General features: G+C 36.9%; 2 protein-coding genes across 2 annotated transcripts in view; both read left to right on the top strand.

Moving 5' to 3' along the window:
• ttll3 (tubulin tyrosine ligase-like family, member 3) overlaps positions 1-4,659 on the top strand; it is a 14,798-nt gene extending 10,139 nt beyond the window's left edge. Inside the window, exons 9-12 of the mRNA XM_016272083.1 lie at positions 1,685-1,833; positions 1,913-2,156; positions 2,500-2,935; positions 3,645-4,659. Coding sequence (XP_016127569.1) covers positions 1,685-1,833; positions 1,913-2,156; positions 2,500-2,935; positions 3,645-4,250 — 1,435 coding nt within the window. The 3' untranslated portion in view covers positions 4,251-4,659. The remainder of the gene's footprint in view (positions 1-1,684; positions 1,834-1,912; positions 2,157-2,499; positions 2,936-3,644) is intronic.
• A 6,790-nt stretch (positions 4,660-11,449) lies between these two features.
• The window catches only part of col7a1 (collagen, type VII, alpha 1), a 92,990-nt gene continuing 86,483 nt past the window's right edge, over positions 11,450-17,956 (top strand). The window contains exon 1 of the mRNA XM_016272084.1: positions 11,450-11,741. The gene's annotated coding sequence lies outside the window, so the exon portion shown is untranslated. The remainder of the gene's footprint in view (positions 11,742-17,956) is intronic.

The raw sequence follows: 17,956 nt of genomic DNA on the forward strand, positions 1-17,956 counted from the left end.
TTTCCTATTCTCTCTCTTTTCCTTACTATGTTTCATTCTGTGTATATATGTTTTAGTTAGTTATATGTTAGATATAGTTTCATTTATTAAATCCCTTATATTCACAACGGATTGTCTCTGTTTGCTGCTCACAGTTTGAAGTCAATGAATGTGTGAACCCTTGCTACATTTGCTAAATTAATGCGAGCACTTGACAAAGAAGGACAGTTTATTGTTGCGTGGCCAGAAAAATAAACATTCCTTGAATTGATGAATGATTATATTATCTGCTCGGTGGACGGACAGATCAAATAATTGTAATATTGATTCTGCTGCAGTTAATTCGAAGATATAATCTAAATATTTATTATGAATCATAACCAGTTATAATTCGTCATAAATATTCCCCTTTTTAGAGCTAATAAATAATAAACATTACAGTTTTGGTGGAGATACACGGGCGACATTCAAACTTGGTTTGTGAGCAAACAATATCAATTTATTTGTGTTTTTATATTATGCGCGCAGAGTGAGACGAGTCGCAGCGCGAACTCACTCTTTTGGATCGGATGGTTAAAAGCCACCTCCAGTACTGTATTTTAACAGCCTCTATCTGTCTAACATTTAGTCACTGTGAAATATTAAAGTAAACTGCAGTTTATAATATTAAAATTGTTCTCTAAAGACGAAGAAATCTCTTTGCAGTACATTTTAATATTATCAAAATCGCTGGTTGGAACGAAGAAATGTTCCTGCATTGCGATAAAGATAGATTTGAGCGATGCTCCTCTTATCATCTTTTAAAGGCCTTATTTTGATAGTATCGCTAGATTGAAGTCATTGTGAAGTTCCAATTTCATTTAACTAGACGATCTAACTCCCTTAGGTTTAACCGTTAGAGTAGCTATCTAATGTGTCACCTAATGCAGATTTGATCAGAAGAACACTGCGAGCCAGTAGACTGATTGAAATGTAAATGGGAGTTTTTAAAAACCTTGATCAAGTGAAATTTGTATAACAACAGCGAAGAAACCCTGTTGTTCATATTTTTATTTGGGTACCTGGCAGCGAAGAAATCCTGCTTCACACACATTGTGCAGATTTGCGACCGAGATAACAGGTGTCTGGTCTACACTCCGCAAACTGTTTGTACATATCACTTCATTGAACAGCACCCTTCAAGGTCATCACCATAACCTCAGTCATGCCAGTAGTCAAGGAGCAGATGTGTAGAACAGAACTAACAGAAGACCAACACTTTGCCGTGTACACAGTCTCTAACAACTCCACCTGCATAAATGACAGCGCGACTGCACCTCTGACCGCCCACAGCACAGAGGAATTAACGACAGCAGAGCCATACCCAGGTTTTGAGACACAAGTCGGACAGATCAAATAATTGTAATATTGATTCTGCTACAGTTAATTCGAAGATATAATCTAAATATTTATTATGAATCATAACTAGTTATAATTCATCATAAATATTCCCCTTTTTAGAGCTAATAAATAATAAAAACATTACAAAAGTTTTGCAAGCTTGGGGAACAAAAACGTTTTGTGAGAGCACACAAAAGTTTTGTGAGAATCTTGAGGGAGCACGAAGGATTTAGAAAAGAATGCAAAAGTATTGAAATTTAGTATTTCCTCATATCTATTTTTTGCCTAATCTGTGCTAAAGTTTTCTTGCTATTTTCCTTTGCAGTGAAGGACTGACGATAGAGGGCTGTGAAGCTTATGTGGAGCGTTGTAAATGCATGCTGGAGCAGATGAGTCGTGTTTGCCCTCAGATGGAGACTGATGGACTCTGCAACATCTGGATCATTAAACCTGGGGCCAAGTCACGAGGCAGAGGTGAGTAGGTGAAGACTGAAGGAAAGTGGAGTAAAAATACAGCAAAACTATTTAATTTACTTTGACTTTACTGTTATAGGTATAATGTGCATGAACAGGTTGGATGAGATATTGAGTTTAGTAAATGCAGACCATGGCATCATGAAGGACAGTAAGTGGGTGGTGCAGAAGTACTTGGAGCGGCCTCTCCTCGTGCATGACACTAAGTTTGATGTAAGACAGTGGTTCCTGGTCACAGACTGGAACCCTCTTACTGTGTGGTTCTACCGTGAGTGCTACCTCCGATTTTCCACCCAGCCTTACTCCACTCATACATTGGATAGGTGAGAAAACAAATGCCAAACATTAAAGGGATAGTTCACCCCAAAATTAAAACATTTACACACCTGCATGTAGTTAAAAATTTGTGTGTATTTTTCTGTAAAGCACAAAAAAGATATAACAATTTTTTTTTCAATAGACTTTCACTGCAATGACAAAAACTGTTGAAATTCTTGAAAATATCTACTTTTGTGTTCTGCAGAAGAAACAAAGTCATATAGATTTGAAACAACTTGAGTGCGAGTAAATGATGACAGAATTTCCATTTTCAGGTTGAACTATTCATTTAAGAGAGATTGTTTATTAGGCTTCAATTAATCTTTTTTTTCTGCTTTCCACCCTTAGTTCTGTACATCTTTGCAACAACTCCATCCAGAAGCATTTTCAACCAAGCCCAGATCGCAGTCCTTGTCTACCCGCTGAGTGCATGTGGTCATGTTCACAATTCCGCTCCTGGTTGGCTGCTTCAGGCCAGGATGATCTGTGGGAAGGGGTGGTTGTTCCAGGTATGCAAAAGGCCGTTATCCAAACTCTCTTGACTGCACAGGACAGTGTGGAATCTCGCAAAGCTAGTTTTGAGCTCTACGGTGCTGACTTTATGCTGGGACGGGATTTGCGACCTTGGCTGTTGGAGATCAATGCCAGCCCCACCATGGCACCCTCCACAGGGGTCACAGCTCGACTCTGCCCCGCTGTACAGGAAGACACTTTGCGGGTGGTGCTGGATCGACGCTGTGACCGCAACACTCACACTGGCGGCTTCCAACTCATATACAGACAGGTACACATACACAATGTCAAGATCACCAAACTACTTATCATATATACTACTCGTCAAAAGTTTGTGGTCAGATTTTTAAATCTTTCTTATGGTCTGGTCACTGAGGTTTCATTTATTTGATAAAAAATACAGCACAGTAATATTGTAAAGTGTTCTTACAATTTAAAATAACTGTTTTGTATTTTAATATATATAAAATTAATAAATTTAATTTATTCCTGTGATGACAAAGCTGAATTTTCAGCAAACAATATAAGAAATTCTCCTAATATGAATTTTTGATATATTGTTATTGTTAACATTTCTTATTATCTATGTTGAAAATAGTTCTGCTGCTTAATATTTTTGTGGAAACCATGAGATATTTTTTCAGGATTCTTTGATGATTAAAAAAATCAAAAGAACAGCGTTTATTTGAAATAGAATATATATATATATCTTTTCTGTGACTTTATCAATTTAAAGTGTCCTTTCTGAATTAAACTATTATTATTTGAAAAAAAAAACACTGACTCCAAACTTTTGGTGGCTTTTGACAATTAAATATCTGCTTTTAAATAATTACAAATTGATAGATTTTAATCAGTGGGGGTAAAATGTAATTGTCTTGAAAATGTCACAGAAAATCTAATAGCTTTTGGGTCCTAATAGTGTCCTAAAAGCAAACTTTATTTTCTATATGCAACATCTTGTCTTTTTTTCCCTTCAGGCAGCAGTAGAAGTTCCTCAGTATTTGGGAGTGAATCTTCTCGTGGAGGGGACTTCAATCAGGCGTCCTCGTGCCCCTGTTTACAAGCCTCTTATTCAGTCTCACCCTGATCCGCTATCAAAATCCAGCAGTCACAAGTCTTCACTCATAAGCAGCCATTGCATTTCTGGTAAAGAGAACCAATCAGAAGAGGTAAAGAAGGCCTGGCCTACCCTCTCCTCCCGTGAATTCACTCTAGAGAAATCTTTGATCTTTCAACCTAAACTGAGGAAATGTCCCCAAAGACTCATCTTGCCCTCAACCTGTTGTGTCCTTCCCAGCCCAGCAGAACTTCATCCTCAAAAGCTCTCACACACTCACACCCAGCCCGATCACCCCCCTACACACAGGACACGCAGCAACCTTCCATCGCTTTACCGTCCAACCCTATCACTGGACGTAATAAATCTACGACCCAGACAAACGCTCACTTCCGGTCGCTACAAACATGAAACACATACAGTCAATACATCTTATCCTGTCTTACGCATGCAGAAATACCTGTCGCTAAACCATAGACTGACCATGGACACTTTTACGGCGAGAGAAGGGCCGAAGTCATCCTGAGGAACCTTTTGAAGAACATGATCTCATTCAAACAGATTCTTGTGTGATAATATGACCTAAAAGGAATGAATACATTTTAGATTGCATCAGTTGTATTGTGAGTTTATATTTCAATGCACTGTATTTAAAACCCATATACCTTGGCAATCTACTGTCAGAAATAAGAAAGAGAACAGCATATTAGTTGAGGAAGAGGATTCCAGCACCTTTTTCCTGAGCACAAGCCTTTTTTTTAATCAGTTTTCTTCAAAAAAAGATCTTATGCAGAATATTGACTGACCACTTCCATATAATGGAAGCATACCTTGGCCAGGGTCTAAGTTCCAAAAAAGACCAACAAGCACATAAACAGTGCATTTGACTATACAACAGCTTGTAGAATTTTGATTTTTTTTGGGGGTGAAACACATCTTTAACATAATGCATGAAATTTAATGTAAGATATACTATAGTAAGGTACTATTGTGGAATGCCTAATTCTGTAATATATTGATATGGGAATCTTGACTAGTATTAAGCTTAATGGTGCTAAATTTTGTATTCTTCAGAAACAATCAGGATGTTTCCTTAGGAGCTGTTCATTGACAATGTTACTTATTGGAAACACTAGTGACATTCTCAAAATTGTAACATTTTATGCAATTTGAATCAAGCTAAGTTACAATTAGATTTTATATAACTAATTTTGCACTATTATATGATGGTAAACCTTTAACCAAACTCACCACTAGATGGAGGTAGCATTCATCTTCATAATTTTTGTCAAGGCTTATCATCATGGGTATAAATAATATAGTATCTTTACATGCTAAATCCACTATGATGGTTTGTTATAATATGTGTTAATACAATTTGGTATGTCATTATGTCAAAAGGACAGGCTTTTAAGGACATTTTTGTATTTTTGCATAAACGATCATCCCGATCATCTAAAATAAAAGGGAACACTTAAACTCCTTGAAATCTCTGAAATATCTGTGCGACTTATGCTCACTTAAGTCTCTATTGTTGTTTTACTCGACATATATCATTTTTTTATTTATTATATTTCATTATTTTTATCCATTATAGGGGTCATATGATGTTGCTAAAAAGAACATTATTTTGTGTATTTGGTGTAATGAAATGTGTTTATGCGGTTTAAGGTTAAAAAAACGCATTATTTTCCACATACTGTACATTATTGTTTCTCCTCTATGCCCCGCCTTTCTGAAACGCGTCGATTTTTACAAAGCTCATCGTTCTGAAAAGCGAGGTGTGCTGTGATTGGCCAGCTATCCAGTGCGTTGTGATTGGCCGAATACCTCAAGCATGTGACGGAAATGTTACGCGCCCCTATCATATTGTCGTCAGGCCGGAGCGATGATTAAAAAACATGAAAACCCATTATAAACGAGGCATTCGTTGCATCCAGTGGGGACATAATTATGGATTATAATGACTTATACTGCATTGCGCCGCCTAAAAATAAAACCATGTCTGCCTTTGTGATCGGAGAAATTACAAACAACAAGCCCTGCTCTTCACTGCCCAAAAAACTCACTTTAAATATATAAAATATAAAAACTCTTTAAATATAAAAAACTTACTTACAGTCTTTGAGTCAGAACAGCCAGCATTGTAGTCTACGCTCCCAGGATCAGGAAACAGTCCTCCATAAAATGTGCTGCACACATCTGAATATTTGGGTTGAAGTGTTCTGTAACAGTGTTATAAATACAACTTAACCACTGATTTCAAGTCTTGTCCATTTTTGCAAGGCCAAACAAAGTAGTTTCGCTTTCACAACAAAACACAGCGTCACACACGGTGGCCTAGAGTGAGCAGAGGCCGGGGGCTAGTGTGAGGAACGGCCGGAGGGCTAGAGTGAGCAGAGGCGGCGGATTTGACGAAGGAGGGCTTGTGGCAACTACATGTGACGACCCCGGGCTGGACTCCGCTTCGTCAACGGTGAAAGCCAATCCGGCGATCCACAGCGCGAAGTTGATGTATTTCCTCAGTGACCAGACAGCGCGAAGTTGAAGTATTTCCTCAGCGACCAGCACGGATCAGCTCCAGGCATGACGAAGCAGATATCGTCCTCTTTTGGAAGGCCAAACAAAGTAGATTCGCTTTTCACTACGAATCACACAGTGCCTTCACGACATGGCGGCGGCAACAACAGTACTACAGTGAGCATAAAAGTTACGCCTTCTTTCTTTGCGTGACATTTGGGCGGCGTTATGCAAATCTTCCCACATAGTGATGTAGGTATGTGGGGGCGTGTTAGAACGAGCCGTTTTAGGTAGGCGTGGCTGACTCTTAACTTTTATAAAGAATATCTCTTTGGATTTGAGACTTTAGTCTTTGCAACTTTACAGATCTTCTTTATGCACCAAGAGCTTGTAACACTTCAAAGAGAAAGAAAAAATTGAAATCGCATCATATGACCCATTTAACATTTATATGAAGACATTTTCAGAATGTTTGCATTTGACTGTAATTTAGAGACTCTGCACTCAGTCACATATCCAACACAAGCAAATCGAGACTGAAAACTTTAATACCAACAAACACTCACTTTATACACACCCATTAGCAGACACTGTTACAAATATTACTCACGTTTACCTTTTAGCAGATCTCAAGATCTTCTAAAGATGTTTGTCTGATTAGGAACAGCTTGTAGATAAAATCTAAAATACTTCATGAGGGAATTGTCTTGTGAAATGTGAAATGTAAATGTAAAGTTCCCACTATCCACCAAGCTTTTGCATGGCAAAACGCTTGTTTCCTTTTATCACTTTAGAGTGTCTATAACGCAATATACCACGGAGGTGGTTTATTATCCATATGGCAATAAATGGGTATAATACATACTTTAATAAGCATAATTTGCTATGTAGATGTCTGATGCCAGATGTCTACGTAGGAGAGTTGTCAAACCTCAAAAGAAAAAATGCCAGAATGTGGTAGCAAATCAACCAAACACATCTATCACCCCCTTCTTACTTTCTCTGTCACACACATGTTGGGGGTCTGTGAACTCTGTGTAACCTACAGAGGCACAACTAATATGCACCACCAACCATGGCCATAAAAACCCATAGTGATACTTACATCATACATATGTTCTACATTCAGGCCCATACATTGCTTAAACAAGTCAAACACTTTCTTAATTTTTTCTTTTTCCTGAATTATTTCAATTATATTATTCATACAAATAATTTCAATTATATATAGGCCTAAATATATATCTATATAGAAGAGAAATGTATTCATGTTTCTGTAAGCCTTGTACTTACATTTAAGTATCTCACATGCAAATCTTGACAAGTAATTACAGAGCCAAAAAAAGTAGGCATGCATGTATGTACACATTTTTTAACACTCCTAGAGAATTGTCTTGCTTTTCTTAGTGGAGCTACACCATCAGCGCTGTGGTGATTGATTGATAATCCAAGCAATCAGCAAATGTCATCTCTCTGCTTTGGCTTTTCCTCAAAGATTCTTGACTGTCTTCCATGATGGCTTGACAGAAGTTCTTTGGAAGTACAGCATGGAAAGTACTGTATAAAAAGGCTGGAATGCCAGGTCGGTGACCCATTGAGCTGTTAACTAAATGGGATGATTAAACTAGGAGAGAGACAGATAGCTGGGAGCAATGGGTTTAAGTGTAAAAAAAGAATCATGAGACTCTAAAATAACATCTTAAGCCTCTTAAGCCCAGGAGGAAAATGACAACTTGACAAAAGAGCAGGATATTAGCAGGGCAGAATTGCTCAGTTTAGTGGTTAACATGCTTGCTTATCATGTACAGTGGGTACGGAAAGTATTCGTATTTTATTATTTTGATTTTATTATATAAATATTTAAATTTTTTATGTTGTGTTTCTTTTTTTATAAGCATGAAACAGAGAGATTTTAGGGAGAGTTCAGGCTGATCCTTTTCCCAGTATTTCAGAATGACTGCATTTCAAGATTTCATGCTAATAAAACATAAAAACAATTAACGTTGTCAGACTGACTCAGTGTAAATCTATTTAAAGTCAGCAGTTCTGGGGCGTCATCTCTTCTGAGTGACATAGGAACGCTAAGTGATTTATCAGCTCTCTGACATATTACCATCTGCCCTGTAACCACATCATAAAATATGAACACACGTTTATATGTGCAATATGTGCAGAAGTTGTGTGTTTGCCTGAATGCTGTGTGTGTGATTGTTTCTTCAGTCATCTGTTGCAGGACAAAGGATTGGTTGTCGTCATCACTATCTTTCTTCCGTTTCTCTATTAGAATGTCCTCTGGTCAGTCAGCTCTTTAGAGGTGTAATTAAACTAAAAAGGTAAACACTGTCATTATTTACACTCATTCCTAAAATTTATTAGAATACCAATGTACTGTACAGCAGACAAGATGTCCATGAGGATCTTTGTTGTGATTACAGAGGTCCCATGAGGAGAGAAAGGAGTTGTGCATTACATAAGAGGCATAAATATAGTCTGACTGTACATATGATGAACAGATGACAAGAAAAACACCCAAAGCTTCCTTGAATTTTAGTGGACAGCTGAGCCGGAGTATTCAAAACTATGCAATCTCAAAAACTCATGTTAAACCTGGTGAACATGTGCAGTCCTGCTCTCCTGCCATATCTGATCGGATTACAACACTGTTAATAAATTGTATATGTACAGTATCTCTACTCAGAATCTCAATCTTCTCAATATTTGAAATTACAATAAATCTCAAATTCCCAGCCTCTATGGAAATGAAAAAGCATGCCATGAGAAAGCATTGACCTTAATGCACTACCACACCTGAAGGCTACGTATGAAGGCTAGTGTGCTGTTTAAGCAGGTAAAACATGTTGGAGTCATACACTGACATGGTCACCTTCACCTGCTAAACTGCTGTACATAGGGACACTGCAGACAGATCATATTTGCTTAAAGTGACTCACTTTCTCATCTTTCAGCATCCCAGCTGACACTGAATAAGCCTGTTCCCCATTCCTGTCCTTAAGGAATGTGTGTGTGCTTGTGTGGGTGTCAGTTCATTTCTCCCCTATTTTCTGACACTCACTAACATACAGAGTGGCATCCTGCATCCTGTTTTCATTCCAGCTATTCCATTTATTTTTTGATAAATGAGAATACATCCAACTCTAATGTGCATGAATGCATTCATCTAATAATGTGCTTTCAAATCCATCATGTGTATTAAATGTGTGCATTATTAGTTTGGTATTTGGTATCTATGGTATTGAGCTTATATATACAGTATATATATATATATATATATATATATATATATATATATATATATATATATATATATATATATATGTGTGTGTGTGTGTGTGTGTGTGTGTGTGTGTGTTTTTATTCTATTTGTTTTTTTGCAAATCTCATTAATCTCATTAATACTTTCATTTCAAATTCTTACATTTGATTAAATATTTTTGAATATACAAACAAGAAATTATGGTGGAAATGAAAATGTGTGCATTATTAGTTTGGTATTTGGTATCTATGGTATTGAGCTTATATATACAGTATATATATATATATATATATATATATATACAAATACCAGTTGTGTTTAATGAGTGAGTCATTGAGTTGTTCATTCAAACGATTTGTTCAAACGGCAGATTCATCTTACGCTTAAGCGTGAGCTAATGAAACTTTGATTCAACTGATTAGTTCAAAACACGGAATCAATCAACAATGAATCGGCTGGTTGCTGTGAGATGCGCTGTGTTTCCGCCTAAAATGTATGTGACATAATATTATTGTTTTTGCTTATTGAACTGTGTATAGAAATATTAAACAGTCGTAATGGTGAAAACGTTGTTTGATGTTGCCTAACTAACTGTATTTTAAATATAAAAACTTTCCATTTGGAATTTTTACCTTAGGATGCTGAGTTTCTTAGTGTTGCGCGTTTTGATTTCTCCTGGAGAGGCTGCATAAGCCTCGCCTCACACTAGATGCATAAAGTACAGTCTATGTGCCGGGGTTCAGCCCCGGACGGCCCCGGCCCAATTTAAACCCTGTATATATATTTATATAATTAATAATAAACAAATATTTATCTTTTTTTCTTAATAATATATGGTTATTATTAATAAAGTATTATATCCTTATGAAATAATATATTATTATATTAATATTAAAATACTTTCCTTTATAATAATAAGTATTATTATTTAAATGAATGAAATGCTTCAGTTATACTGTTATGCATACATAACATTGTCCATTTAAAATTTAAACATTTTTAAGCACCCCAACATAAACAGCTGCCTAATTTAAACCACATAATTTTTCCAAATACCACCTCATTGTCACCCTGTCCAAACCTTTGTTTCCAGGGCAAGTCTAAGCCTGCCCTCAAAATAAATCTGATGATAATTTTCTTCTTTTGTTCTATTGTTTAGCACAATAAATCCCTTAATAAACCCTGAACAGTTTAAACGCCCCCAAATATATATTCATTTTGATTAAAGAGAGGGAAACCAGTGAGGTTTAAGATTATGTCTTAAAAAGGATGGATGCCCTCTAGGCTTGGATTCCAGATGAGTGTGGACAGATGCTTGGGTGTGCCACAAGTGTACATGTATGTGTGATAGAGAGACAGAAAAAGAGAAAAAGAGAGAGTATATTGTAAACCTATATATGCTACATTACATTACCAAAATGTAAAACTGATTTGACAGTTTCTGTGCTACTGTCTCTGAGTGATCCTCTAAACTTTTGACCCTGGATCTACAATCTTCATCTAATATCAATTCATAGCGATTAATTTGAACATTGCCAAATTATATATATTTGTATATATATATATATATATATATATATATATAAATAACAGAAACGATTGTTAGTTTGAAAAATATAAATAATAATTTTGTCCCGCCTGTTCTAGGGAAATAACAGAAACGATTGTTAGTTTGAAAAATATAAATAATAATTTTGTCCCGCCTGTTCTATTTTTATCAGACGCTGTAATGTCTCGGCCCCGGAGAAAATAACACATTTGATTATGAACGTATAATTTACCTGTGCAGGTACAGGCACGAGCATAGAGCGCACGAGCACCGCTAACTCTGATTTGATTGGCTGTGACGTGAGAAGGCGGGCCGTTCTGAAAGATGATCCTGAGAAGAGAGTGAATGTCTAGGGATGGACTTAGTTAGCTGCGGGCGTCTGAACAAGTCTGGGCTGCAGTACTTTCACTGCAGCTAATAGCACAACCAAGGATATATGACTTTATTTCTCTGCTTGTAGTCAATGAGAGGATTTTTGCAGGCTACACAGTTTTGAGGAGGGAAAAAAGTCCTTTGGCATATGCAGGTGCATCGCGCAGGAGTAGTTAGATAAAACAAAACTTTTTTCCAGACATTCTCCAGACAAATACAGGCTCATTCAAGGGAATTTGTCAAATCATGCGTGACTAGGACAACGTCGTTGACTGCTTCGCCTCGGTGACCAGTTTTGAGCGGTAAGTAGACGTCCGTTTGCGTTGAATTGATAGAGCGCACCATAATAAGTGATAGAGCGCTCTGTGGTCAGTGATGGAATTCTATTCAGCAATATAACGCTGTAGGGTCACAGATTGGAACTGATTTAGGATCAGTTATAAAGCACTGTCAAGTATACAGCGCACTACAGGGTAAGTGATAAACACTCTAGGGCAGTAATTCTCAACCTTTTGACCCCAATTGTCCCCCATTGTCCCACCATATTCAAAGGCCTCAGATGTAGGCTTAGATATTTTCTAACGTGTCACGATGCAGAATCTTCTTGTAATTTTTATTAACAGCAAAAGATCATGAATGTAAATAATTAGGTTAATTTTAAACCCAAAAGTTTGAGGAACTGTATGTTCTTATATTAAATAAATGAAAGAAAAAAGCAGTTGCTGAGAGAGGAACTTTGAAATAATAAATATAGTGTTTACATCTTGAGAGTTAACTTTTTCAATTAAGCTAGATTTTAATTATTTGAAACCATTTTAGGGCAAGGGCCCACTAGGGGGCCTCAGTAAATTTCCAAAGGGGCCTCAAGATGACTTAAAATTATATATATATATATATATATATATATATAAAAAAAGTCAAACATTAAAATAAGCTTGTTTAATAAGTACATTTAGCATTTTTATAATGAATATAATTTTTTTCTGGTTTAGTTTCTAGTTGATAAACATTTCATCACGTACAAATTGTGATTTATATAAAAAAAATCTTGAAAAGTTATGGGGCCATTGATTAGTGTGGGGGTCTTGGAGTCTAAAAGTTTGGGAACTAGTGATTCTTCACTCAAGTCAGTGATAGATTGCTACAGGGTCAGTAATTCAATTCTTTAAGATCAGTTATAAGGTCAGTAAAACAACGGCCTGAGGTCAGTGACAATTCTCTAGGGTCAGTGCTAATAAAGTGCTCTAGGCTTGGGTAGAGAGAAGCGTCAGGATAGAGTGATGACTCTTGAGTTTGAAGCAATAATAATTTATGGAAGTAATTCTGAAAGCTATGGAATGTCATCTTACCTTGTTTTACAATTTAGAGTGAACACAGCTTAAAGGTGCAAAATCATAAAGTCTGGCATGCAAAGTGATTTAGGTCTGATGAACATCAGAAGCAAGATGAAAGGAATCACAACACAAATTCAATTCATGATTCAACCACATGTGCACATGTTGGCGTTTTTATAAAGAACTTATAAATAAGAAAATGATGGGCTGGTGATGTGATGGAAGTGGAAAAGTGATATTTCCACATCAGCATCATAAACATTTCCAAACGGCCTGTTCAGGCAGAGGGAGCGGGGCATGACCTCAGTTGAACTTGTGTGATTCATCACTTTGGATATCTCACACTTGGTAGGCAGGGCTGGAGTGTCTAGGTTACCGTGGACATCTGCTGAACATGCAAGCATGGCCGAGGGGTTGCTCGTGTTGAGTGACTATAGTCAGACTGTGAATGTTAGTGTGTGGGCTTTTTTTCTTGTATAAGAGAGTATGCATGTCATTATTAAGAACAGCTGGAATGCTCAGTATAGTCTTACGCTCAAGATTTTCTTATGACTGTGCCAAGACTTGAATAATTATTTCAAGAACAATTATAAATCAGCACCTTAAAGTTTCCCTGTGTTTGCCGATAACTTGCTCAGCTCTTTTGATATCAATATACTACTTTACTATACAGTAGAAAACATTTGGTTGCACAAGATTTTTCACATATGTGTGAATAACATTTGGGGCACATAACCAATAACAGCTGTGTGTCAGTCTCCATAGCTTCTTTGCTTCCTGATTAGACTGTAACACATACATAGTAAAGCATGTGAATGGAAATGCCATGTGTTCATGTCTGGATACTCAGGCCTGTGTTTCAGAATTCGTGAACTACACATTTTATCTGCTCTGATTATGGGGTAAAATTGGATAGATTTAAACATGAAATGTGTTTATTGAAGTGTAGACTTTTACTGGTAGCCAAAAAATCATAAATTCAAGAAAATAATTAATAAATGGCAATGCATGCACTTCACCATGCATTCTCTTCTCTTAGTTTCTTGTCTTTTTAAATTATTTTGTCTATTTTTAAAAATAAATAAATCCAGTAAATATATTCAGTAGATATTTAGTCTGTATTTTGGATGGTCAGTCAGCTTGTTTTCTTTCTTACTTTTGAAATCCCCCCCAACTAGAATATGTTTGTTTTTTCTTTGTCCTCTTTCTTTCTATTTTTTTGTTCTGGTGTGTGGGAGGCAGACTGTAATGAAATAGTTGGCAGTGTGACCAGCAGACAACTTTGACACCCACTTTCCTTTTGTGTTCCGAAGGAGCGACCTCTCATAATTTAATATTTTGAGGATAAACTTTAGTCATCATGTCAGGGGGAGGAATGTTTTTTATTTCATTCCTTTTCCTTTTGGGACATCTTCTTTCCCATGCACCATGAACTTTTCCTTGTTCTACAACAGTTTGAAACATGAAGGCTTTGACTCCTAAACACATGAAGCATCAGTTTGAAGGGAGAAATTAGAATAAAACACAATATATTATAAAAAAAAAAAAAAAAAACATGACAATGTCAAAATGGCTAGCATGTATAAAAACATTATCGTTCTGAATCTGTATTTTAGAATGATTAAACATTTAGTAAACTTATGTGTGTGGTGGGTGTCAAAATAGCAAATGCTGTGCAGATATACAAATTCAGCTCTATAACATTAAATGTCAGTCACATTGGCCTACATGTTATTGTCAAAAAAGGGTAGTTCCACCAAAAAACGTGAAGTGTGTTTCAGTGATGCGGAATTCACGTTCAAACCGACTCCACTGGTAATGCTGCTGCTTCGGCATTAGGTGGTGCTATGGTGCTACTATACTCGCTATATCATAAGTTTCCCGTTTTCAGTAAGGAGGCTTCCCAGAGGTTTAGAAAGCTTAACGTTCTGTAAATAATAATTTGACTGCAATCTCTTCAAAAGAATAGAGAATAAATGGTTTTTTTGTACTACAGATGATTATACATAGTTGGATACCATAAGAAACATCAGTCAGAAACCTATTAGTCTAGTGTGATGATTGCGTTTCCAGTGGGGCACGATGAGCTGACAGAGGCACTGAACATTTTAGTTGATGTATTTGGTGTTTGTGGTGTAGTAGCCTGCAAGTAGTTGATGCTGTTGTTTCTTCTCCCAGCATCCACTTTACAGAGCTCAAGAATGTCTCTCTAATTCCTCAGTCTTTTATGTTAAGCCACACAGTAAATAGCGTTTTTTATTACTTGAAAAAGTCAGGACTGAAATCTGTTTTAACTGGGTTCACATACAAAAAAATCAAACATATATTATTGCATGTGATATTAAGCAAGTATTGCATTGAATGATGGCTTTATAGCAATGCTCTCTTGACCTCAGGTGTGCAATGACGCCGCCTCAAAAAATTCTGTGCAACCAAAGGTGTAAGAGCGAGAGCGACGGAATGCACAACGTGTCGATGGAGGAAGGGAGAGGCTGCCATAGACAATCTGGCAGTTCAAACTCAAATGTGGTTCAGTCAGGATACTTATAAATGCTATAATTACCCTTCCATAAACCACATAATGATGATGGTGTTCCTTTAATTAATACAAACAACACAGAGAGAAACAAAGACAGATTGATTGAAAGGGAGATAGTTAAATATAAATTGTTCCATGGTTTATATTAATATTCACAGTAATCAATAATGTGGCCCTATTGTATTTATTGTGTAGTAGACCATATTCAGCATATGCTTCTTCTAATTTTATTGCCATAAGGAAGTACTGTTGTAAAAGACTCTTTTAAAGGGACCACATCATAATATGAGGTTCCATTTGTGTCAAAAATGAGTCGACTGCTTTGTGTTTTGTACTATACATTTGTCTTTGTCTACAGTCATTGCCTACTTGTTCAGGTAAATCAGTATATGTAGGCGTGTATGTTGTGTGTTGATGTCGTCTTAATCTGTCGTCCTGCCTGCTTTTTCTCTGTCATTTAATTACTGTCGTCCTTATTGTCGTCTTGTTCTGTCATCTTGTTGTGTCGTCCTAACTGTCATCCTATTCTGTCGTCCTTACTGTCGTCTTGTTCTGTCATCTGTACTGTCGTCTTGTTCTGTCGTCCGAACTGTCGTCTTGTTCTGTCGTCCTAACTGTCGTCTTGTTCTGTCGTCCTAACTGTCGTCCTATTCTGTCGTCCTTACTGTCGTCTTGTTCTGTCATCTGTACTGTCGTCTTATTCTATCGTCCTGTCGTCTTGTTCTGTCGACCTAACTGTCGTCCTAACTGTCGTCTTGTTCTGTCGTCCTAACTGTCGTCTTGTTCTGTCGTCCTTACTGTCGTCTTGTTCTGTCATCTGTACTGTCGTCTTGTTCTGTCATCCTAACTGTCGTCCTATTCTATCGTCCGAACTGTCGTCTTATTCTGTCGTCCGAACTGTCGTCTTGTTCTGTCGTCCTAACTGTCGTCTTGTTCTGTCGTCCGAACTATCGTCTTATTCTGTTGTCCTTACTGTCGTCTTGTTCTATCATCTGTACTGTCGTCTTGTTCTGTCGTCCGAACTATCGTCTTATTCTGTTGTCCTTACTGTCGTCTTGTTCTATCATCTGTACTGTCGTCTTGTTCTGTCGTCCGAACTATCGTCTTATTCTGTTGTCCTTACTGTCGTCTTGTTCTATCATCTGTACTGTCGTCTTGTTCTGTCGTCCGAACTATCGTCTTATTCTGTTGTCCTTACTGTCGTCTTGTTCTATCATCTGTACTGTCGTCTTGTTCTGTCGTCCGAACTATCGTCTTATTCTGTTGTCCTTACTGTCGTCTTGTTCTATCATCTGTACTGTCGTCTTGTTCTGTCGTCCGAACTATCGTCTTATTCTGTTGTCCTTACTGTCGTCTTGTTCTATCATCTGTACTGTCGTCTTGTTCTGTCGTCCGAACTATCGTCTTATTCTGTTGTCCTTACTGTCGTCTTGTTCTATCATCTGTACTGTCGTCTTGTTCTGTCGTCCGAACTGTCGTCTTGTTCTGTCGTCCTAACTGTCATCTTGTCCTGTTGTCCTAACTGTCATCTTATTCTGCCAGCTTGTTCTGTCGTCCGAACTATCGTCTTATTCTGTTGTCCTTACTGTCGTCTTGTTCCGTCGTTCCTACTCGCCTTCTTGTTCTGTCGTCCTTACAGTCATCTTGTTCTGTCATCCTTACTGTCGTCTTTACTGTCAACCTAACTGTCATCTTATTCTGTCCTCTTTACCACCGTCTTGTTCTGTCGGTTAGTTTCACATTTCATATTCGACTGCTTTAGGGACCGTCTGCAAATTTACCTCACAGTACAAAACGAAGTATAATAATTAATTCAAAGTAATGTTTAGAAAAATAAAAAAAGCTACTGTAATTCACCAAAAAAGGCTTTTTCATGTTCCAAAGGTTGTAGTATGTTCTTAGATACTGACATGTGATATTTTGGCAGTATCTCTCATCATATAGGCCTATGTACAGTACACAATTATCTTCATAAAAATTACTGTACGCAGTTTTTTTGTAGGTTGTAGTACATTTGCAGTTACAAGACTGACTTATGATTTGTGAAATTTTGCTCATACCTCCTTTACTGTATGTACAGTACAAAAATATCTGTAGAAAAAATATAGTAATTTATCAATAGGTTTTTTTCATGTTCCAAACGGTTGTAGTACATTCCTAGTTATGAGACTGGCTTACTACAGGTGATATTTTGTCAATATCTCCTTTACTGTATGTACAGTACACAAATACATATTTTTTTTAATTACTGTAATTTATCAAAAGGGTTTGTTTATGTTACAAAGGTTGTAGTACACTCTTAGTTACAAGACTGACTTACTACAGGTGAGATTTTCCAGTATCTCTTTTACTGTATGTACAGTGCACAAATATTTTTAGAAAAAGGTTGTAGTGTTTTCTTATTTACAAGACTGACTTACTACCAAAAGGGTTTTACAAAGGTTGTAGTACACTCTTAGTTACAAGACTGACTTACTACAGGTGAGATTTTGCCAATACCTCCATACCTCCCTTACAGTGCACAAATATTTTTAGAAAAAGGTTGTAGTGTTTTCTTATTTACAAGACTGACTTACTACAGGTGAGATTTTGCCAATACCTCCCTTACTGTACATACAGTACACAAATATTCTTAGAAAAAAAA

Source organism: Sinocyclocheilus grahami, unplaced genomic scaffold (genome assembly GCF_001515645.1).
Source record: "Sinocyclocheilus grahami isolate Dianchi unplaced genomic scaffold, SAMN03320097.WGS_v1.1 scaffold67.1, whole genome shotgun sequence".
NCBI classification, from domain to species: Eukaryota; Metazoa; Chordata; class Actinopteri; order Cypriniformes; family Cyprinidae; genus Sinocyclocheilus; species Sinocyclocheilus grahami.